The 24,056-nt window shown below is 39.3% G+C and overlaps 2 protein-coding genes across 2 annotated transcripts in view; one reads left to right on the top strand and one right to left on the bottom strand.

Moving 5' to 3' along the window:
* Nucleotides 1-599: 599 nt before the first annotated feature.
* The window catches only part of Stk31 (serine/threonine kinase 31), an 80,939-nt gene continuing 57,482 nt past the window's right edge, over nt 600-24,056 (bottom strand). Inside the window, 3 exon segments of the mRNA XM_052721508.1 lie at nt 600-734; nt 737-929; nt 4,805-4,873. Coding sequence (XP_052577468.1) covers nt 706-734; nt 737-929; nt 4,805-4,873 — 291 coding nt within the window. The 3' untranslated portion in view covers nt 600-705.
* On the top strand, nt 22,987-23,650 carry LOC128099504 (40S ribosomal protein S8-like). The gene has a single exon (XM_052721470.1). The coding sequence runs from the start codon at nt 23,006-23,008 to the stop codon at nt 23,630-23,632; it is 627 nt and encodes a 208-aa protein (XP_052577430.1). The 5' UTR covers nt 22,987-23,005; the 3' UTR covers nt 23,633-23,650.

Genomic DNA, 24,056 nt, shown 5'->3' with positions numbered 1-24,056 from the left:
CTGCATTTGGCTCTGTGTGTATTTAATAAGACCGGTACATCTACACACACACACACACACAGAGCATTCTCAAGTTGTTGGTCAGGCATAGAGATGCCAAAAAAAATATATAGGCTATTATTGTCTTTGCCCTTGGGTACCCATCAGAACTTGATACTAAGATGCTATTATGAAAATTACAACACATCTTAGTTGCAGGACATGAAGAAACCAAGTTGGTACTAACCAGGAAGCTTCCTTCTTGCTATCTCTGGATATTTCTGTACTGCATTATCAAGATCTCTCTAAACCTTGAAATTTTTCAAACTGTGGGCCATATAAGTATAAAGGATGTTTTAATTTATCTTTATGTTGCCAGAACTAGATACAAAACAGGATGCCAAATATCCTTTGTTTCTAAAAACCTCAGCCTTTATCACTACTAACTAGCATAAGTCAATAGAAGACTTGTACTAACACTATAATGACTTAATTTCAGTAAGTCCAAACAGAAACCCTTTCCATAACAATGCTAAGTTAGGCAAAATTTCAAAGAATATGAGTGATTTTCAGGCACAACCAAAACATTTTTTATTTTTTACAATCCAAATACAAAGATGCAATCCAACTAGTTCTGGAACATTTACACACCTTTCTGTCTAGCGAACTAACAGAACAAAGTTTTTAAAGGGACATGTACAGCAACAATAGAGGACTACTTGTCAGTCAAGGGTTGGCGTCACCATTTCTTGTCGTTCTATGTATCTATCCAAGCTCTCCATCTTTGATTCATCTTCTTTGTTATGCTGAGCATACTCAATCTCTTTTTCTGGGTTTGGAATTGATTTCCCTTTTGAAAGCAAGAAACATTCAGCATTCAAAACTTGCTCAGCAGTCATTGAACTTCTGAAATATATCAAGCTACAGAGGAGGGATTTGACATTATCATCCTGCAAGGAAAGAGAAACATTTTTTAAAAGAATCCAAAACAAAACTAAGGGTAAAAAGAACAAATCTGTAATGATAAAAAATTCAATTTTTAAAAACCACTTTTAGTTACTGACATAGGCTAACAGTTTTTTATTTAGATTTTTAGTGATTATTTCCTAGTTCAGCTACATTTCATTGGAAAGAGATATCTACAGTAATAAGAAAAAAGAATTTATTTACTGGGGAAATACCATCTCTATTTGCAAATGGTACAGAGTTATGTTAAAGCATTAAGAAACCCACTAAAATTATTAGAACTAATAGTTAAGAATAATTAAAATAGTTACAAAGCACATACTTTGAAGACTACAAGATACAGTTGAAGGAAATCAAAGGTCTAGATAAATGGGAAAACATCCAATGTTTAATGGATCAAAAAACAATATTGATAAGGGGCCAAAGCTTGAAAACAATCCTTATTAATCAACTTCTTTGTAGACATTGACAAACTATCTCTGAATTTTACAAATCATAATAATAATCCTGACCCTCTTTAAAAAGAACAAACTGTAACAATTCACATTTCCCAATTTCAAATCTCTATACCAGTAATGAAGACAACATGATACCAGCAAAGGAACAGACACAAGCAGTCAGTCCTTGACTTCTGATGGTAGGATTTGTATTTTAGCAATACGTAGTATAACACTCTCATGGATGCTGGACATCCTCAGTGATCTGCACTCTAAATCAGCATGTGATTGAAATATATCAAGCTACAGAGGAGGGATTTGACATTATCATCCTGCAAGGAAATGTTCTAAATCAGCTTGATCAAGATAATCAATGTTCTGCAGTGCACTGTATACTAAGCTGTAAATTCTGCAGGTAATGTGGACCATATGCATTTTAGACTTACAATGGGTTTATAAGAACATAATCCTATCATAACTGAGAAGCATCTGTAAGACAGTGGCAGAAAATTCAGAATCTAGAAAGAAACCCACACAACTATCTACTGGTTTTGACAAGAATGACATGAACATTTAATGATTACAAAACAGTCTTTTCCACAAATGGTGCTGGGATAGACAGGCACAGGCAGAAGATTGAAGCTGGAATATTACCTCTTAAAATATACAACAATTGCCAGGCGGTAGTGGCGCACGCCTTTAATCCCAGCACTCGGGAGGCAGAGCCAGGCGGATCTCTGTGAGTTCGAGGCCAGCCTGGGCTACCAAGTGAGTTCCAGGAGAGGCGCAAAGCTACACAGAGAAACCCTGTCTCGAAAAACCAAAAAAAAAAAATATATATATATATATATATATATATATATATATATATACAACAATTTAATTCAAAATAGATCAAAGATCTAAATATAAAACCTTAAATTATATAAATGTAAGAAGAAAATATAGAGGTAAGTCTTTACAATTTTATACTTGACAAAGAACTCTTGAAAATAATCCCCAAAGTACAAGCAACAATGGGGAAAGTTATACTTCATGAAAATTACAAACTCTCATGATTCAAATGACACTATCAAGAAAATAAGAATACCACTCACAGGATGAGGTAAAATATTTACAAACCACATGCCCAACATGTTATGTATTTCTAGAATACATAAGCAACCATTAAAATTCAAAAATCAAAGGGTAACCCAATTTTTAAAATGTAAAAAACAAAGTAAGAGTCTGCATAGGCAATTCTCTGAGGAAGACACCACAAATCTAAATGAAGACTGTGAGATAGTACTCCCATTATGATGGCTAGAATCAAAAAGTCTTATAACCAGTGTTAATATAGAGAAACTGAAGCTCTCATATACTGCTACTACAAATGTAAAATAACTGCTTTGGAATCTAATAAGTCTTCAAACTACTAAATAAACAGTTGCCACAAGACCCAGTAATTCTACTACTACCCAAGAGAAATGAAGCATGTCTGCTTAAATGTTTATATATAAATATTTGTATCATTTTCTATAATAACCAAAAGGCATATAAAACCCAAATGTCCATAAATAGAAAGGTATCAACAAACTGGTAAATCTATCACTGGAATATTACTTAGCCATGAAAGAGATGAAATGCTAATATTAGAACGTGTATGAACCTTAAAAGCATGCTAAGTGAAAGCAAAGCACACTATACCCATTAACTATGATTCTATTAATATGGATGCCCAGAATAGCATAGTGGTTGATTAAGACTGAAATAAAGAAATGCAGATACTGAGAGGCAGCATATACAATTGTAGTGAGTTTATGGTACTGGTCAGACACATATGACTATACTAAAAACCACTAAGTTATACACTCAGTGGATAAACTCTAAAGTTTGTTATCTCTTTTTAAAGCCGTTTTTAATTTTTTTAAAGCTTTACTGAAAGACATGCCATATCTGACTAAATTTGAAGATGCATCAAAAATTTAAGAAATTTTTTTGCCAACTATGAACGAACCATGATTAAAAAAAAAAAAAGACTTCAACTGAAAAATACCTCCTGAACCTTTCCTTCCTTAAATTGCTTCTTGGCATGTTTTTGCTCACAGCAATGAAAAAGAGTAATAAAGAAAATCAGTCCTGAAATCAGGGGACAATGCTGTGATAAACCTGACCCTGTAGTTCCTGGGTCTCTGGAACTGGTTCACAGGAAGGACATGGGAAGAGTTTAGAACTTGGTGTTAAAATCCCCTAGAGTGCTGCAAGCAGAGCATACTGGGCTTCTAGTGGGAGTTAAGAAGATAAGAAAAAGGAAATTGGAAGGTCTGGTCCGTGAGGTTTCAGAGGGGAACAGGATTCTTACTGTGAAGTGGGCTAGATGCCTGTGGTGGTTTGAAAGAAAATGGCCCCCAATAAGGAATGGCACTATTAGAAGGTGTGGCTTTGTTAAAGTAGGTGTAGCCTTGTTGGAGGAAGTGTGTCATTGTGGGGATAGGCTTTGAGGTCTCCTTTGCTCAAGCTACACCCAGTGTGGACATAGCTGCTTTTGCTGCCTGTGGATCAAGATGTAGAATTCTCAGCTCCTTCTCCAGTACCATGTCTGGCTTCATGCCACCCACCATGATGACAATGAACTAAACCTCTGAAACTGTAAGCCAGCCCCAATTAAATGGTTTCCTTTATAAGAATTGTCATGGTCATAGTGTCTCTTCACAGCAATAGAAACCCTAACTAAGACAATGCCATCTATGTGACAGTCTAGCAATAATAATAATAATAATAATAATAATAATAATAATCTAATACTTTCTGCCCATATCCTGAGACCATGAGTGTGAGGAGAGTCCGAATACAGGAGTGATGCACTAATGTATTTGGTGGAGGAAATCTCAAGAGAGAAGAGCATTCAAGCTGTGTGGAATGGCTACTGGTAACTTTTCTCATCCAGATCTACAATGCAAGAGAGCAAAAAAGCAAAGCAAAAAAAAAAATTGTAGTTAGTCAAGGAAAAGAGCCTGGGTAAGATTACATTCACTCCCTGCTCCAATTCTGGTAGCCCCAGTACCTAGTTCAATTCCTGGTACCAGACAAGTGCTCAAAATAAGTTGGCTGAAAACATATATGGATGACAAAGTCATATCAATGACATATATGAATTTCAAAGAAAAGATATAATTAGGCACTTACAAAAAAAACAAGAGTAAAACACTCATTTCAAAACAAAATATCCTTGGAATATATAATAAGCACTATATTTTCTTATTACATATATGATTTGTTAATTATCTGGCAGCAGCATAAGTAGGGTACTTAAATTTTCTTCAATACCTCATTACTAATACTAATTTAAATTTTTGTAAAAATTAGAGAACATTTTCAATCAAATACTTATAGATTTATATTATTACACATTTCAAATGAGTAAATAGCCAATGGAAACCTACCAAATGAAACTGATCCACTTTTGGGACTCCATCTTCATTTGTCTCAAACTCCTGATTTTGAACAGAAAGCTACAAAAGAACACAAAAGTAAATAGGCTCTAAAAGTATCTAAATCAGTGATTCTTTTTTTCTTAAATCAGTGATTCTTAACCAAGGTCGAATATCAGATATTCTGCATATCAGATATTTACATTACAATTCCTAACAGTAGCAAATTTACAGTTATAAAGTAGCAACAAAATAATTTTATGGTTGGGGTCACCACAATATGAGGAACTATTTTAAAGGGTCGCAACATTAGGAAGGTTTAATTAGTGTTAAATACTAATCCTAGAGAGTCCACGCTGGATCACTTTCATATAGAATCAACCCATAGCCCACTGCATGTACCTTGGGATAACCAGGAATAAAATCTAACACTTTGTAGATTATAACAACATACCACAATGTCTCGGATAGCTCACCCAATGCAGCCTACAGCAAGGAGTGGAGCCAGTTCTGCTTTCAGGCCCTCAGCTCCAGGTCCCCTCACTCATACTGCCAGGGCTAGCTAGCTGTTTTGCCCAGGCAAGGTATAGGGCCCCCTCTCCCAACTGCTGAAGAGGGTATCTATGGGGGGTTGGGAGGGAGTTGGTCAGCTCTCCTGCTCTCACCCCCTCAGGGCTGGCTCACGTGCAACCCTGACAACAGGGTCAGCTCTAGTGTGCTGTCGCAGCAGGGTGCAGAGCCCCCTCTCCTGTGTGCTCTAGTTGTAGGGCAGGGCTGGTTCTCTCACTCTCGGGCCCAGCTCTCTTGCCTGCCATAGGCAGCAAAGAGCAGAGGGAAGAGTGTATCTTTCCCTAACCCATGCCACCATATGGCAGATAACAGGGGCGGGGGGGGGGGGGCTGTCAGTTTACCTGTGTCCCCAACCCCAGGGTCAGCTCTAGTGTGCTTCCCAGGTGAGGGAATGCTTATGGTGAGGGGTAGGACCATCTTTCCCGACTGCAGAGGTGAGCCCTCCCCTGAAGGATAGGGCCAGCTTGCCAGTTGTAATATCCAGGTAGGGGCAGGGCCAGTGAAGAGTGGGGCTGGCTCTGCACAGCATGGTTCCAATGACTCCCGTGCCAACATGGGTCATGGACATCACCACAGACACAGCTGCAGCAGGACCACGGGCCCAGATGCCACCATAGCCCCAGTGGCAGCACAGGGCCCTCAGATTAGTACAGCCCCAGCTGCAGCATGGCCCCTGGCAATCAACATGGTCCCAGGTGGCATAAATCTATTTTTTAAAAAAGAAAATGTTCTAGAACTTAGTAATCTATATTGTTTGCTTAACCAATTTTCGAAACTTAAATACTAAGGAAATAAATCAAGTTTCCTTTCATTCTAACACTTACCCTCTGTTCTTGAAATATTCAATAAACTTTATTTGTCCTGGTTAGTTCTATGTCAACTTGGTACAAGATAGAGTCATCTGGGAAGAAAGACTCTCAATTGAGAAAATACCTCCAAAAAATTGGTCTACAGACAAGTCTGTTGGGCATTTTCTTGAATAATGATTGATGTAGGAGGAGGGCCCAGACCACTATGGGTGGTACCCAACAGTGCAGGCGGGCCTAAAAAAGCAGGCTGAGTAAACCAGGAGGAGCAATCCAGTAAGCAGTGTTCCTCCATGGCTTCTGCTTTGGTTTCTGCCTCCAGGTTCCTACCCTGACTTCTTTTGACGATGGATTCCTATATGGAAGTATAACAAAATATACCTTTTCCTGCCCCTGTTTCTTTTGGTCATAGTGTTTTTATCACAGCAATAGAAAGCTAACTAAGACACTGTTAAATATAACTAAAATTTTTACATTTGCAAAGGTATTCTGAGTCCTATATATTTCATCACCCAGCCCTAACAACCACTGATTAATGATTATTCTTTTCCTATACACAAACCCACAAAATAGTCCATATTTACTACTATTTTAGTGAGGATAAATATAGGTACACAAGCATGTGTGTATACACATATGCAGAGACCAGAGGTCAACCTCAGCTATCCCTCTTTGGGAGTTATATATGATTACTTTTCTATTGCTGTGATAAAACAACATGACCAAGGCAACTTATAAAACAAAGTATTTAATTTGGGGTTCATGGTTCCAGAGGCTTAGAATCTGCAACCATCATTGCAGCAAGCATAGCAGCAGAGAGGCAGGCATGGCACTAAAGCAGTAGCTGAGTGCTCACATCTCCATACATAAGCATGAGGCAGAGAGACACACTGGGAATGGCTGGAGTCTTTTGAAATCTCAAAGCCCATTCCCAGTGATATACCTTATCCAACAAGGACACACTTAATCCTTCCCAAATAGTTCCTCCAACTGGGGAGAAAGTATTCAAACATATGAGCCTATTAGGGCCATTCTCATTCAGAATCATCATCTACCTTGTGTTTTGAGACAGGTTCTTTTATCATCCTGAAACTCCCAGGTTAGGCTAGCTAGGCTGGCCATCGAGTCCTAGGGATCCATCCACCTGTCCCCACCTCCTCAGTGTCAGGATATAAGTATGCACCAAACACTTGCCTTTTCACATGGGTTCTGGGGATTGAACTCAGAGTTTCACGCTTGCATAGCAAACACTTTATCAATGGATCTATCTTCCCAGTACACATATTTATTTCTTTTGAGATAAAGCCTATACAAATCGTAATTTCATCAATGAATACTTTACTACAAAAAAAGAGACCACTAAGTGGATCAGGGGCTTCGTGACCCCAAACCCTCCATAAACCATACTGTCAGGAAACTCAAGGTCAATGTCAGGAAACTCAAGGTCAATGTCACAGGACAATAAGCTGAAACATGACCAGCAAATACCTCTAGTCTACAAGGAAAAAACTGTGAAGCACACCTGCATAGTAGAACAAGGCAGAAACGTGGTTAGAGACAAATTATCTGTAAAATATCAACACGCAGCATGCTCAGTGTTGAGGACAGCCCAGAGGTGTGTCAGCAGTCAACTGGACTCCTGAAGACTAACGGAGGTCTGACTATCATCTGTGACCTGATGCAAGGATTACTTACTGATAGACATAACATCTGCTACCTGACCTCCTCTCCCCTTTATTCTTCCTTTCTCTAATAATTTCTATTTCATTTTCCTGTGGAGTGACTTTAACCTGGTTTACAGAATCTTTTCAACTTTCCAAGGCCTGGAATTCATTTAGTTTGTCTCACTACATTTCTTTCTTTCCATTCCACCTTTAGCTTCTACTGTCCTCTCCTTACCTCTGTGCTCCCTCCTCCTATGTGTTCCTTTATCATCAATCCAGTATTAACCACTGGTCTTACTCTCCTTTTGTTCCTTTTACTCATACCCACAGTAATTAACTTCTTACTATACTGTCAGTGTCCTTTACTAGACTACATTTTTTAAGTAAACTTACTTACTTACTTACTTACTTATTCAACATCTCGGCCACAGTTCCCTTCCCTCCTCTCCTCCTCCCCTCCCAGTCCCTCTCTCGCACCCACCCCTCTATTCCCATCCCCCAAACCACTCCTCTGTTTCTGTTTAGGAAAGGGCAGGTCCATCATTAAAAAAAAATCAGAGATTAAAAACAAAACCAGGACTGGAAAAAGGGCTCAACCATCAAGAAGACCTTCTTGTCTGGGTCTGCTCTTCTGGAAGACCCAGGTGTGGTTCCCAGCTCCTACATGGTGGCTAACAACTGTCTGTAACTCCAGTTCCAGAGCATCCAAAACTCTCTTCTGGCATTCACAAGCACTGCATGCACATGGTACACAAACATTCATGCAGGCAAAACACTCATACACATAAAAATTAAATAAAATCTCTCAAAAAATTAATTAAAAACAGTTATCTAAAATAAATAAATTAATGATACACATTGAGGTCTTGGTGAAAAAAAAAAAAAGAGCAAGCTAAAACCAAAGTCAGTAATGTAAAGAAATAAGATCAAGCTAGGTGTGATGGTGCTGCATACCTTTAATACCAGTACCTAGGAGGCAGAGGCAGGTGGAGCTCTGTGAGTTCTGGCCAGTATGGTCTACATAGCAAGTTCCAGGCCAGACATGGCTACTAAGTGAGACCCTATCTCAAAAAACAAAAAAGAAAGAAAGAAAGGAAAAGAAATAAGATCAAGTCTAAATGGAAACAAACAAACAAAAAGCAATATAAATAATCAATGAAGCAAAGAATTGGTTCTTTAAAACAATAAATAAGAAAGGTAAACCCTCAACCAAACTAAAAGACAGAGAAGACCCAAATTCAGAAAATAAGAGATAAAAAGGGAAACATTACTAAAATTACTAATGAAATTCTTTAAAAATCATTAGACCATAATTTATGAACTTAAATTTCACTAAGTTGGAAAATCTCACAGAAATCAATTTCTAGACACAAACTACCTACCAAAATTAAACCAAGATGACATAAATAAATAAGCAGAACTATGATAACAAGAGTGAAGCCATAAAAAAAAAAAAAACCTCAGAATTCAAAGGGTCCAAACCCAGATGCATCCAATGCTGAAATCTACTTGTACACTTGGTTGTTGCCCACAGGCCAGAAGCACTTCTGGCGGACCTTCAAAAGGCTGATATCAATGCTTCTCAAACTATTCCATTAAATACAAATGAAAGAGGTGCTACACATTCTATTCATGAAGCTGGGATTAGCTGTACCCAAACCAAACAAGGCCACAACAACAAAAAAGAAAATTACACACCTGAAGAGCATACATGCAAAAGTTAACAAAATATTTGCAAACCAAATTCAAGAATGCATCAAGATCATTCACCATAGCTTTATTCCAGACATGCTAGCATGGTTCATCACTTTCAAATCAATAAATACAATAAAAAGAGAAAACACATGATCATCTCAATGAATGCAGAAAAGGCTTTGGACAAAAACCCAACATTCTTTCAGGATAAAAAGCCCTAAAGAGACTAAGAAGGAATATATACCAACACAATTAAGGTGATATATGATAAGCCGATATTCAATATCATACTGAGGAAAAACTAAATGCATTTCCACTAAAATCAGAACAACACAAAGTATCCACTTCACCCACTCTTATTCAATACAGTGCTTAAGTCTTAGCGAGAGCACTATAAACAAAAGGGATACAAGCTGAAAGGAAAAATACATTCAAAATGTATTTGCAGGTGATATGATTCTATACATCTAAAGAGACTCCAAATAATCCCCTAGAAAATTCTTAGATGTGATAAACACTGTCAACTAAGAGGCAGGATTTAAAAATTAACATTTAAGCCCAGTGGTGGTGACACACACCTGTAATCCCAGCACTCAAGAGGAAGAGGCAGACAGATCTCTGTGAGTTGGAGATCAGCCTGGTCTACAGAGAAAGTTCCAGGACAGCCAGAGCTGTTACACAGAGAAACACTGTCTTGAAAAAAAAATTAACATATAAACCCCTATATGCCTTTCATTCATATGTGTGTGTATGTATGTATGAATAACAAAATGAGAAATAAGTCGAAAGATACAAATTTCATTCATAATTGAAAAAAATCCTCTGGAATAAACTGAACCAAAGAAGTAAATTAACTCTATAAAAAAATGTTAACTCTACAGAACACTCCCACACCTAAGGCTCAGTTAATATTGCAGAAGAGGGGCAATACAGTCTTGCCCAGCTATGACACCTGCAATGCACATCAACACCAGTATGTGATAGCCCTGAGGGTGCAATAGTGACACACACACATGCAAACAGCTCTCTAATTGAATTTAAGACCCACTCAACAAGGAAACCATGCTTAGTATTGGAAACCTAGCTAACGACTCAGTGCTAGTACAGTCGCGACTGTTGGGAGAATCTACAGCTACTACTTAACTAAACCAGCATAATCCCCAACAACAACAATCTATACATACTTGTCCTTATACACACAGATAGGGTAGTCTTCACCCTCATCAAAAAAAAAAACTGTTTGTAACAGATGGAGACCATTACAGAAAACCACAATGAATCAAAATGTAGAGTTGTGGAGCCCAATCCCAGCAAATACATCTATCTACAAAACACTCCCATACCCAAGGCTCAGTTAATATTGCAAAAGAGGGGGCAAAAAAATCTAAGAGCCAAAGGATCAGCGAGTTTGCTGAGAGACTGTGTCTCTAGTAATGTCAGAAGCTACATCCAAAAAGTCTCACCAACATGACTGCCCAAACATAAACTGAAAAAGAGTGACACTAATGGACGTGCCAAAGTGGATAGGGAAAAGTCCATAAGGCCTCTACCCTACACAAAGAACTATATAGGCAACTGAGGAAAGCTGTGAATAGGAGAGATGGTCTTCCCCAGGGAAGAGTCCACCAAATTGGTTGTCCAGTGCACATGGCCAACCCTGAAAACACACATTTATAGGTAGCATTATAGGGACTGAACAGGTTATATTTAAGGGAGTATGTGTATACATGAATATACATATTTGTATGCAATAACAAGTAGTGAAAAAAAGAAGCCATGGATTTGAAGGAGATTGTGAAGGGATAAGTGGAAGGGTTTGTAGAGTAGAAAGGGAAGAGAGACATGCTGTAATTATAATCTCAAAAATAAATAAATAAGAATTTTAAAAAAGAAAATGTCATGTACCAATTTTTGTTGGAAATCAGCTTTATAAAAAGTCTGTAGCTGGGCGGTGGTGGCGCACGCCTTTAATCCCAGCACTCGGGAGGCAGAGGCAGGAGGATCTCTATGAATTCGAGGCCAGCCTGGTCTACAGAGTGAGTTCCAGGACAAAGTTACACAGAGGAAACCCTGCATCGAGAAACCAAAAGAAAAAGAAGTCTGTAATAACTACATTAAAAAATTATATAAAATCAATTAAAGACAAACATGAAGAACAGAAAAAAAAATTAGTAAAATTTTACAGGACAGAAATGCAGAAAACACTAAGCAGGGTTTTTTAATCTAAAAAAAATTATCATTCTTTATTGGTGAAAACATAAATCTAGGAATGCTCAGTCATACCACAAGGACTCAATGCTCAACTGTGTTCATAGCAGCATTATTCATAATAACCAGAACCTGGAAACAACCTAGATGCCCGTCAACTGAAGAATAGATAAAGAAAATGTGGTACATATACACAATGGAGTACTACTCAGCAGAGAAAAACAATGACAGCATGAAATTTGCAGGCAAATGGATAGAACTAGAAAAAATCATCCTGAGTGAGGTAACCCAGACTCAGAAGGACAAACATGGTATGTACTCACTCATAAGTGGATACTAGATATAATGCAAAGGATAACCAAACTGCAACCCACAGCTCTAGGGAGGCTATATAGCAGGGGGGACCCTAGGAAGGACACATGGATCGCCCAGCAAAGGAGAAATAGATGAGATCTACATGAGCAAACTGAGGACGAGGGGGATAATGGAGGGCAAGGGACCGGGAACATAGGGGAACGGGAGGTTTGAACTGGAACAGGGACAGAGTGGGAGAGCAAGGAAAGAGATACCATGATAAATGAAGACATCATGGGAATAGGGAGAAAGAGAGTTCTAGGGAAGTTCCCAGGAATCCAAAGGATGACCCCACCTTAGACTACTGGCAGTAGTCGAGAGGGTGCCTGAACTGGCCTACTCTGGTGATCAGATGGCCAAATACTCTGTCATCATAGAGCCCTCATCCAGTGACTGATGGAAGTAGATGCAGGGATACACGGCTGGGTGCCAGGCCGAGCTCCAGGTGTCCAATCGATGAGAGAGAGTGCCACATCAACTCCAGTGTCATCCATGTGACATGAACAATTATGTCAATAATAGCGGATGGGAGATACGTGTCCCACAGGACTAAGCTCCCTGGAGGTCCCTGGCAGAGTGCCCGCGTTACGCTTTCTTCTCAAAGAAGATGTACTTCACAGATCATGAGCTCCCTGGGCTATGGGTTCTGTATAACTGCTTTTCTGATAATGTTCTAATTAATCTATGAAGCACAGCCAAAATTAATGAATGCTTGGGTTGTGAACTATGGAGGAAAGGGGAAGCTGGACATGGGTCTTAATCAGACATAACAGAATGAGCTATTTCTTAAAGACCCCAAGCCGCTAGATAAAGAAAGTATAAAAGTTCAGGCACTTCTAGGGAATGAACACTCACCCACTAGGAATCCTTTAAGAATCCCAACTAAAGTGATTTATGGTAGAAAACGTTATCTCATAGAAGGCAGATGGTGGGCCCCTCTGTTGAGGAAGTTCAGCATGGGAAACTTAAGGATTAAAATAGAACCCCTTCCTCTTACAGGAGTAAAAGTACAAGAGTCCATATTCCAGCAGGTAAAAAGGTTTTATATTAAAAGATATATGTGGTAAAAGAACTGAAGAAAGACTTAGAGAGGGTCTGCAGCATCCAAATTGGCTAAGTGGGCCATGGAAACCAAAAATGTATTATAAACTAAAAAACTGCTGGGATAAGATAAGGGACACAGCTGCAACCACAATAAGTCTACACAAGTCTGAGGACTGTACTAAGTTTAAAAAACACAGACTGCTCTTTGGGTCATAAAGTTCTTGTGGGAGAAGGGATATATCTAGCGCCGATTAATAATTGTGTGCTTGCTGTTTTTTAAAGATGATGTAATTGAATTATTGCCAAGCTCTTGTTGTTCCTTGTATGACTTGATAGTTTTCTTTTCTGTATATAAACTACTGATTTGCAGAAGTAAAATTACAACAGATTCAAACCCCTTCTGAGTGTGTTGTCTGTCATTCGCTGAATCCTTGCCTTCTTGACTACCCAAGCCCTGGTTCTCCTGCGGTCGTGGTACCCCCATGGGCCAGTCCATGACAAGAGAGGAGGGAGTCTATGAGCAAGGGACATCAAGACCATGATGGGGAAACATACAGAGACAACTAGCCAAACTAGCGGAAACACATGAACTGTGGACCAATAGCTGAGGAGCCATCACGGTACCGGACTAGGCCCTCTGGATAGGCTAGACAGTTGTTTAGCTTGAACTGTTTAGGGGGCCCCCAGGCAGTGGGATCCCGTCCCTAGTTCATGAGCTGGCTTTTTGGAGCCTAGTGCCTATGGTGGGACACTCTGTGTAGCCTTGGTGCAGGGAGGAGGGGCTTGGACCTGCCTCAACTGAATGTACCAGGCTCTGCTGACTCCCCATGGGAGACCTTGCCTTAGAGGAGGTGGGGATGGGGGGTGGGTGAGGAGGAACACTGGGGGGCTGAAGAAGGGAGGACAGGGGAATCTGTGGTTGGTATGTAAAATGAATAGAAAAATCTCTTAATAATAATAATAAAATTAAAATGAATAAAGAATAATATAAAGTTATTCTTTAGTGGTGAAAACATAAATCTAGGTATAACTGTTCTGTCTATAGTAAGTGACTATATGTATATTCTTCTTTAAGAGTTTAGAAATGGAGAAGTATAAACAAATAATTGACTATTTCTTGTAATCTATCACTGCTACTTGTCATCTACACACCAGAATTTAAGACAAATACAACTGTTATCATCTGGAGTTCTTCATTTATTTTCACTGTAATTCATTTAGATTAGAAATACTCACTGCAGGTTTTTCCCTCTGAGGGGCGGGGGCATTTGCCTATGTCTCCATGAATAATGAAATAAAATATCAGGTTTATGGTTGCAAGGAGAGGCAAGAGCATGGAAAGCACAGCAGTGCAGCATCGACAGCAGCTAGAAAGCAGGGAAATGCAGAAATGCTGAACTTCAGGTCTGAAGAAGAAACAGAAACTCCTAACACTGGGCACCAGGCAAGACAGTGGGAAAAGAAAGGGGGATTGATCTTCAGTAGGGCTTTCAGCACAAAGAGAAAAGGAAAGCTATGGCAAGCTCCGTGGGTATTCCATTTGGCATTCTGTGAAATACAGATTAAAACAGGAGGTCAGTGATCTGTACAACAGACACTAGACAAGAGCCTTTGTATTTTCTAAATTGCTCATCAGTGATGTGGCTGGATTTTTAGATTTTCAAGCCACAAAGGCCTTCCTCCATCTCCACTGCCTGAATAAGCAATCACATTGAGAAGTTGGGGACCCAGTAAACTGGTTTGGACTTGACAGACCTGGAACTCAGGTTTATGTGGTAAGAAATGTAATCATGCTGAAAGAAAAGCTGCCCAACCTCTGAGGAGGAGCCAAAGTGACTGAGCAGGAAGGCTGAGGCAGAGAGCACACAGGACCAGTCTCTGTCTATGCCTTTCCTCTCAGCACAGACTACTTTGGCCTGACTGTTTCCTACACTCTCAGAGTCCCAGGAACAACTGTAAATGCCTATTCCCAGCATCTCCCACACCTACACATGCAGGGGCAGAATGCTTCTGTTGATAGTGGATGTACACTGAGTGAATACACAGACTCAGCAAGTAGGAGCTAGAGGGTAGTTTCTACATTTAAACAGTTCCAAATATACCTGGGAAAATGCTGGCAAGAATTCCGCCTGGCAGTGGTCACCGAAGCCCTGGTAGGAAGGGCAGAGAAGAGCTCAGCTTCTAATAAGCTATTTCTGTTCTTACCTCTTGGCCTTCGGAGAGAAAAATGGCTCACTGTCCCAATCTCATAGCAAATAAACTGAAAATGACATGCCTGAGGAAAAGGCAGTGTCTCCATCCTCCACCTCCTCAGCAATGAGGATATAGACTGTTGTTTCTGTTGTTGTTTTGTCTAATACTGTATTTGCTTTGTTTTATTCTCTGTTTCTAGTTTTGTTTTTCTAAAATTAGGGTCTGACTGCATATCCCAGGCTGGCCTGGAGAGTCTGGCCAGAGTCTCCTGTCTCTCCCTCCTAAGTGCTAGAATCTCAAGCATGCACCACCATGACGACTCTCCCTAATGTTTCTGAAAACTTCATCCCATGTACCTTTCCTCTCTTTCCCCATTTTCCTGCTTCTGTCTCTTTCCCTTTCCCCATACCTCCCTTCTTTTTATCAATAATTAATACCTTTTCCTTTTCTAACTTTTTGAGACAGGGTCTCACTTTGTAGCCCTACACTAGTTCTAGGCTGGCCGATAACTCAATAGAGGTAAGCAGGGCTGGCCTTGAATCACAGAGATTTGCCTGCCTCTGCTTCCTCAATGCTGGAATTAAAAGCATGTAGTAATTTTTAAAATCAGTTTTTCCCATGAGTATCTTAGCCCCTTTCTTTTCTATCTCTACTTTGGATAGAGGAGTTGTTCCATTTTTTATCTCATTCTTTGACTTCTGTCCACACTTACCCTAGATAATTTCTAACTTTACAGAATATTCTATACTCTAAATTTCTCTATTTTCAGTTTACAATCATTGGTGATATGTAACTGGGTTGAAATTGATATTGGGTGATGTTACTGTTAAAGCAGTTTGTCTTTGCACACTGAGGTACTGGCAACTGAGGCTTTAACAGTATGCTACTCAATAGGAAGATTCTCACCATCCCAACCCCCCCACACAAAAATAGCCTCATCAAACAAGTGCCATCAACTAGGGACCAAGTATTCAAATATCTGAGACTATGGGAGACATATCATTCAGACCACTACACTGCCCAATAATTAATTCAAAAGATATCACAGACCTTAATGTAAAACTTGCAACTTTGAAACTGTTGGGAGTAAAACGCTTTGATAAATAAGCACATGTATGCACTTTATGAAGACTCCAAAGGCACAAGAAATAATTCTAAGAATTGAATGATATTACATGAAATTTAAAAGCTTCTGTAAGGGCAGTAAGATGCCCATCAGGCAATGGCATTTTCCTCACCTAGCAACCTGAATTAAATGAACCCATTTAAAGGTGAAAGAAAAGAATCAAGTCCACGAAACTGTCCTCTGGCCTCCACACATGCTGTGACATGTGTGCCTACACATATACATCATGTGCACGCATGCACACACACACTCCATTTTTATATAATTTTCTGTACAACAAAGGAAACAATCACAGAGTGAAGCAGCATCCTCCAATGGGGAAACAACTGTCCAATACTCTTCTAATGGGATTGCTATCTCGACTATATAAAGAACTGCAATAATCTAAACACAAAAGTGAAGTATACAACTCTTCAGCAAGCAGGCATGGGCTGATGTGGAACTGAAGTCCCACTCCAGCAATTCACCCTGATAGCAACATCGAAGAGAAATAACACAAAAGCTATGGGGCAAACCTGAGAGGAAATTTGTTACAGTAGGTTAAATAGTGAGATCATGTCACATGCATGAAAACTGATGGAAGATATTATTTGTTTGAAATCTTCTCAAATGAATGGACAAAGTTTCACAGGGTGGTGGAAGAATGTGTATTCTGTAGCTATTAGAATAGTCTACACGTCTGAATATTTTGTACTTCTCTATTTTATCTAATGTAATATTAAAGCATTTTCTCTAAAATCAATAATAATGATGTCCTCTCACAACACTTTTATTCAATATAGTGCTAAATTTGTAGCAAAAGCAAAAAAAATAAAAGGGATACAAAAAAACCCAGAGAAGTTAATTATCCATCTTGCAGATGATATGACCCCATATTTAAAAGCTCCTAAAGAACTCACCTGAAGACTCCAAAATCTGATCAAAGATTCAGCAAAGTATCAGGTTGAAAAATCACAAAAGAATCATAACATTGCTATACACCAACAAAACATCTACTGAATAAGATATTAGAAAAACAATCCCATTCATACTAGCTTAATACTTAGGTATACATATAACCAAAGATTATCAAGCATGTCTTCAGGAGATTTTAAATGCTTTTTTAAAAAAATATTTGGAAGCCGGGCGGTGGTGGCGCACGCCTTTAATCCCAGCACTCGGGAGGCAGAGCCAGGCGGATCTCTGTGAGTTCGAGGCCAGCCTGGACTACCAAGTGAGTTCCAGGAAAGGCGCAAAGCTACACAGAGAAACCCTGTCTCGAAAAACCAAAAAAAAAAAAAAAAAAATATTTGGAATACAACCCAAACAGACAAAAGATATGAAGAGACTTCATCAAGTATATAGAAAACAAACAAAATATGTCCATTATGGAGATAAAAACTTAAACCACGACACGTCTACACTTCTAAGACCATGGTTAAAATAGAAGATAACAATACCAAGTGGTGACAATGATGTAGACAACTGAAACTCATTTATATGAGTAGAGTGAAAAAGGATGCTCACTCTGCAAAGTAGTTTGGCAGTTCTTTATAAAAATTATTCACACAATTATAATCTGACCCCTCAGTCTCACTCAGAGATATTTACCCTAAAAAGACAATTTGTTTTATAACAAAACCACACACAAAGCTGTTACAAGCAGCTTTATTTGTAATAACCAAAAGCTAGAACCATCCAAATATCCTTGTGAACAAATTAACTGGGTACACTCATACAAAAACTACATTAGACAATATGCATGGGTTTTGAAAGCATTACACTGAAAGAAGATAGTCTCAAAAAGTCATTGTTTATTGTTTATTGTTTGTATGGCTGTGGTAGTTTGAGTAAAATTGGTCCCCATAAACTCATAGAGAGTGGCACTATTAGGAGTATGGCTTTGTTGGAGCAGGTATGACCTTGGTGGAGGAAGTGTGTCACTGTTGGGGCAGGCTTTGAGGCTTCCTAATACCCAGTATCTCAGTCCACTTCCTGTTGCCTACAAGATGTAGGACTCTCAGTTACCTCTCCAGTTCTGTGTCTGCCTGCACGCCATAATGCTTCCCACCATGATGATAATGGACCGAACCTCTAAAACTGTAAGCGAGCCACCCCAATTAAATGTTTTCTTTATAAGAGATGCCATGTTCATGGTGTCTCTTCACAGCAGTAAAAACCATAAATAGGACAGTGGCCTTCTTCAATAGACAAAATACAGGTGTTTTTAAAAAGAACAATGTTTATTAAAGGTGAAAGGATTACTCCTACACGTGTCCAAACTAGAGCCCATGGGCCACATGGCAATAATATTTATAAATTAGCCCAAAAATCACAGATTTACTTAATTCATTGTGAGATTCTGGGTGTGGTTTTGTTGTTGTTATTAACTAGACTGATGACAATGTCTTCCACAATATAAAAAGGTTGGACACATCTGAGTCAGAGAAAGAACTTGGCTACAAAAGGATAACACACATAAATTTGAAGGGATTACAAAATTGTTCTGGCTTAACAGTGGCAGAGTTACTACACTGATGAATGATAATTGAATAACTGAAGAAATTAAGAAGAAAATAAAAAATTCCTCCTTCTGAATGAAAATGAAAACATAACATACAAAATCCACAGACTGATATACTGAAGGCACTCCTAAGAGGGAATTCTACAGCACTAAGTATCAACGTCTAAAACCATAAGATCTCTAGTAATCTATGGATGCAGCTGAGGCCTCGGAAAAACAACAAATTAAATTAAATCCAAAGAGTAGACAGGAAGACACTAACAAAAATTAGGGCTAAAAATAATAAAATAGAAATAAACAAAAAACCAAAAGCAATACAGAGAATCAAAGAAATGAAGATTTGTTTCTCTAAAAAGATAAATGAAATTGACAAAGCTTTATCCAAATTAACCAAGAGAAGACCCAAACTAATAAAAATAGAAATAAAAAGGGAGACATTACAACAGATACAAATGAAATTCAGAAAACCCTGAGAACATACTTTTAAAACCTCTGTTCCAAGAAATTTTAAAAAAATCTAAAAAATGGATTTTCTCCTGTGTTTTCTACTTGAAGCTTTAGAGTTTTACACTTGGATCTAATAAACATTGCTTTTAATTTTTGAGCATAGTACAAGAAATTAATCAGAGTTTATTCTCCATATATGGATATCCATTGTTCCAGTACTCCATTCACTCAAATAACTTCCTTGTCAAGAATCAACTGGCCATACATGAATAGATCTATTTTTACTACTGTCTATACCATTGCTTTTCAATCTGTGGGTCACAATCCCACAGGGGTTGCAAATCAGATATTTATGGTTTAAAACAGTAGCAAAATTAGTTATGAAGTAGCAACAAAATAATTTTATAATTGGGGGGGTCACCACAATATGAGGAACTATATTAAGGGTCACAGCATTAAAAAGGTTAAGAACCACTGCTCTATACCATTCTCATCTGTTGTATGATATTTTGTTTGTGTTCTGACAAATAAAGCTTGCCTGGAGATCAGAGGGCAGATCTAGCCACTAGTTAACTATAGAACCAGGTGATAGTGGCACAAGCCTTTGATCCCAGCACTCAGGAGGCTCAAGCCTTTGATCCCAGCACTTGGGAAGATCATGCCTTTAATCCGAGCACTAGGGAGGTGGAGACAGGAATATAAGGTGGGTGGAGACAGGATCTTGACCCCATTTGGTCTGAGATTTCAAAGAGGTAAGAAGACTTTGGTGGCTGGCTGCTCTGCTTCTCTGATCTCAAGGCAAGCTTTATTTGTCAGAATACAAACGAAATATCACATAACACTCATCATTTGTATGTCTAACTTCACAATAATATCAGTCTGGTTTCATAAACTATGATTTTATTGTCTTGAAATCAGATCCTACAAGCCTTCCAATTTTTGCTTTCACAAAACTCTGTTGCTTAATACTGAAAGACCCTAGCCCTTCAGGCTTACACCCCCAAGCCTCAGGAAGAGAGAAACTTCAAGGACCAGGAAATGAGAAACTAAAAATCTAGTTCCCAGGGTCACCTGACTCAGCCACTACTCAATCACCCCTGTAACAATATAACAATGTAAAAAGATTTCTGTTAAGAGATGTGCTCAACTGTGACTGGGATAGCTGCAAGTGTTCCAGGAAGGACCACCGTGACCTGTGTGTAAACTTCACTCCCACCCTGATACCCCCCTTGAGGTTTCAAGAAAAATGTGCACACTGACGTAACTGTATCCCCCTCTGTGATCACTCTGTAACCAGACAATGATTTTATGAAATTAGCTTCTAGACATAAATCAATCGAAGTGACCTTGTATGGGAATTGTAATCTTGTGGGGTTTGTGGATTTTTCCTTTAAAAGTCCTTATGGGGCTGCAGTAAGTTGCGACTCTTGCTCTTAGGAGCAGAGCTTGCCCTTCTGTACAGAAGCCAATAAATTCCTAGTGCTGTTGCATCAACTGGACTGGAGTCTGGGTTCTTGGGGCGCCCACTAGAGACCCTAAACTTTGGGGTCCAATACTACCAATCCTATACATTTTACGTAAACTGTAACATTTATTATAATGCCTGATTATTGATTTCCACACACAAAAGCAACTACCAGCATTTCAGCTGAAAGTGTTTTGAATGTAACAGGCCAGTCTTGAGTAGAACTTTCATAAAACATCAGGTTTTCCAGTCCATAAATATAGTGTATTTTTCTATCTGTATCTTTAATTTTTCTTAGAAATGCTTTATGGTTTTTTATTTGTCTCATATATATTTTTATTAAACTTGTCCAAAGTTTCATATATTGGTATTTTCGTGATTTTCTATGAATGTGTAAGGGAGTGCATGCACACAGGCCCATGTGCATACATTCATCAGGTGTCTTCCTCTATTCCTCTCTTCCTTATTCCCTGAACTAGAAGCTCCCCATTTTAAGTGGAGAACCAACCTATGCTGGAATTACAGGCACAGCATAAAGCCATGCTTGGCTTCTTCATGGTTCTGGGGCTTCACACCCAAGTCCTCATTTTTCCACAGTAAGCCCTCACAGTCACTGAGCTGTCTCCCCAGCTACTTTCATGACTTTTTCAATTCTTTCATGTGCGTTTTTTTTTCCTGCATGCATGCATGTGTAAAATGTGTGCCTGGTGCCTGCTGAAGTCAAAATAGAATGTCAGATCCCCTAGAATATGAGTTACTCGTGGTTTGCAAGACAACATATGGTTTCTTGGAACCAAACTCAGGTTCTCTGCAAGAACAAGTGTTCTTAAGCACTGAACCATCTCTCTGAGCCATTTTTTTTTTTTTTTTTTTTTTGGTTTTTCGAGACAGGGTTTCTCTATGTAGCTTTGGAGCCTGTCCTGGAACTCACTCTGTAGACCAGGCTGGCCTCGAACTCACAGAAATCCACCTGGCTCTGCCTCCCAAGTGCTGAGATTAAAGGCGGGCACCACCGCCGCCTGGCGAGGGCCATATTTTTATAATTTTAAATTTCCTACTAGTAAATAAGAAAGATAATTATATTGCAATTAAAATTGTTACTTTGATAAAATACATATTAGTTCTAGAAGATTTTATGTACATTCCTAAAAATACTCTACATTGTTAATCATGTTATCTGCAAATAAACACAGTTTCATTTCTTTGCTTTTAAATTGAATGATTCTTCTTTGTTCATCTGTAGGGCTAGAACAGAGATTAGCAAACTATGACCTCTGTACCAAATCAATGTTACTATCTGCTTCTGTACAAACTGTAAGCCAAAAATTGTTCTCATGTTTTTAAGTATTTAAAGGAAAATCAAAGAAATACTATTTAATAAGATATGAAAGCTACATAAAATTCAAATTCAGTGTCCATTAATAAACTATTATTGGAACAGGTCACATTCACTTGTTTATGCTTTGGTGCTACAGCAGCAGAACTCTGTACCAAGAACACATACCATGCCATAGAGCCTAAGAACATAATGAGCTGACCCTTTATTGTGGTGATATATTGTTTACCCTAATAAAATTTACCTGAAGATCAGAGAACAGAACAAGCCACTAGATTAAACATAGAGGCCAGGCAGTGGTTGCACACACCTTTAATCCTAGCACTCAGGAGGCAGAGATCCGTCTGGATCTCTGTGAGTTCAAAGCCACCCTGGACTACATGAGATTGATTCAATCTAGGAGAGAAAACAGAGCCAGACAGTGGTGGCACACACCTTTAATCCCAGTACTTGGGAATCACAGGCCTTTAATCCCAGGAAGTGATGGCTGGGTGGAGAAAGGTAATTAAGGCATGAGGAGACGGGAACTAAAGGCTTTTCAGCAGAAGCCTCCCTTTCAGCTAGAGGCTTTTTCAGTTGGAGCCTTTCAGGTGAGGGCTCAGAGGATTTCAGTCAGAGGATTCATGGAGTTGGTGAGGTGAGACACAGCATTGGCTTGTTCCTTTGTCTCTCTGATCTTTCAGCATTTACCCCAATATCGGCGTGTAATTAAGTGCTTGCCACCCAAGCATGAGCTCTGAGTTATAGCCACAAAACCCATGTAAAAAAAAGGGGGCGGGCTCTTTCCAGCCAGCGCCGAGCGATGGGCATCTCTCGAGACAACTGGCACAAGCGCCGCAAGACCGGGGGTAAGAGGAAGCCCTACCACAAGAAGCGGAAGTATGAGCTGGGACGGCCTGCTGCCAACACGAAGATTGGCCCTCGTCGTATACACACAGTCCGAGTCCGAGGAGGCAATAAGAAGTACCGTGCCCTAAGATTGGATGTGGGGAACTTTTCCTGGGGCTCTGAGTGTTGTACCCGGAAAACAAGGATCATTGATGTTGTCTACAACGCATCCAATAACGAGCTGGTCCGCACCAAGACCCTGGTGAAGAACTGCATTGTGCTTATCGACAGCACACCATACCGACAGTGGTATGAGTCTCACTATGCGCTGCCCCTGGGCCACAAGAAGGGGGCCAAGCTGACTCCTGAAGAGGAAGAAATATTAAACAAAAAACGATCAAAGAAAATCCAAAAGAAATATGATGAAAGGAAAAAGAACGCTAAAATCAGCAGTCTTCTGGAGGAGCAGTTCCAGCAGGGCAAGCTTCTTGCCTGTATTGCCTCAAGACCAGGCCAGTGTGGCAGAGCAGATGGCTACGTGCTAGAAGGCAAGGAGCTGGAGTTCTATCTGAGGAAGATCAAAGCCCGGAAAGGCAAATAAAACATCATTCATAGCTCATGTAATAAAGGTGTTTATTGTTCTGTAAAAAAAAAAAAAAACAAAAAAAAAACAAAAAACAAAAAAAAAAGGGGGGGGGGGCGGGGACCTGCATCTGGTTGCACATGTCTATCATCCCTGTGTGGGGAAGGCAGATAGGCAGAACTCTGTAACTCACTGGCAGCCAGCATGGCCTACTTGGTAAGCTCCAGGACAATGACAGACCCTGTCTCAACAAGCCAAGTAGATGACTCCTAAATAACTCATCCAAAGTTGGTCTCTGGCCTCTACATGCATACACACAGGTGCATGTACACCTCCACACAAACACAATACACACACATCCACACACAAATTCTACTTTTAAAAAGTACACCATTATTCTTCATCAAGAAAAATGGCTGAAAATCACTACAATCATACCTTT

This window comes from Peromyscus californicus, unplaced genomic scaffold, assembly GCF_007827085.1.
Source record: "Peromyscus californicus insignis strain IS unplaced genomic scaffold, ASM782708v3 Scaffold_6__1_contigs__length_162567912, whole genome shotgun sequence".
Lineage (NCBI taxonomy): Eukaryota > Metazoa > Chordata > Mammalia > Rodentia > Cricetidae > Peromyscus > Peromyscus californicus.
The sequence above is the reverse complement of the archived record's forward strand: the minus strand, read 5'-3'. Positions and strand labels throughout refer to the sequence as shown.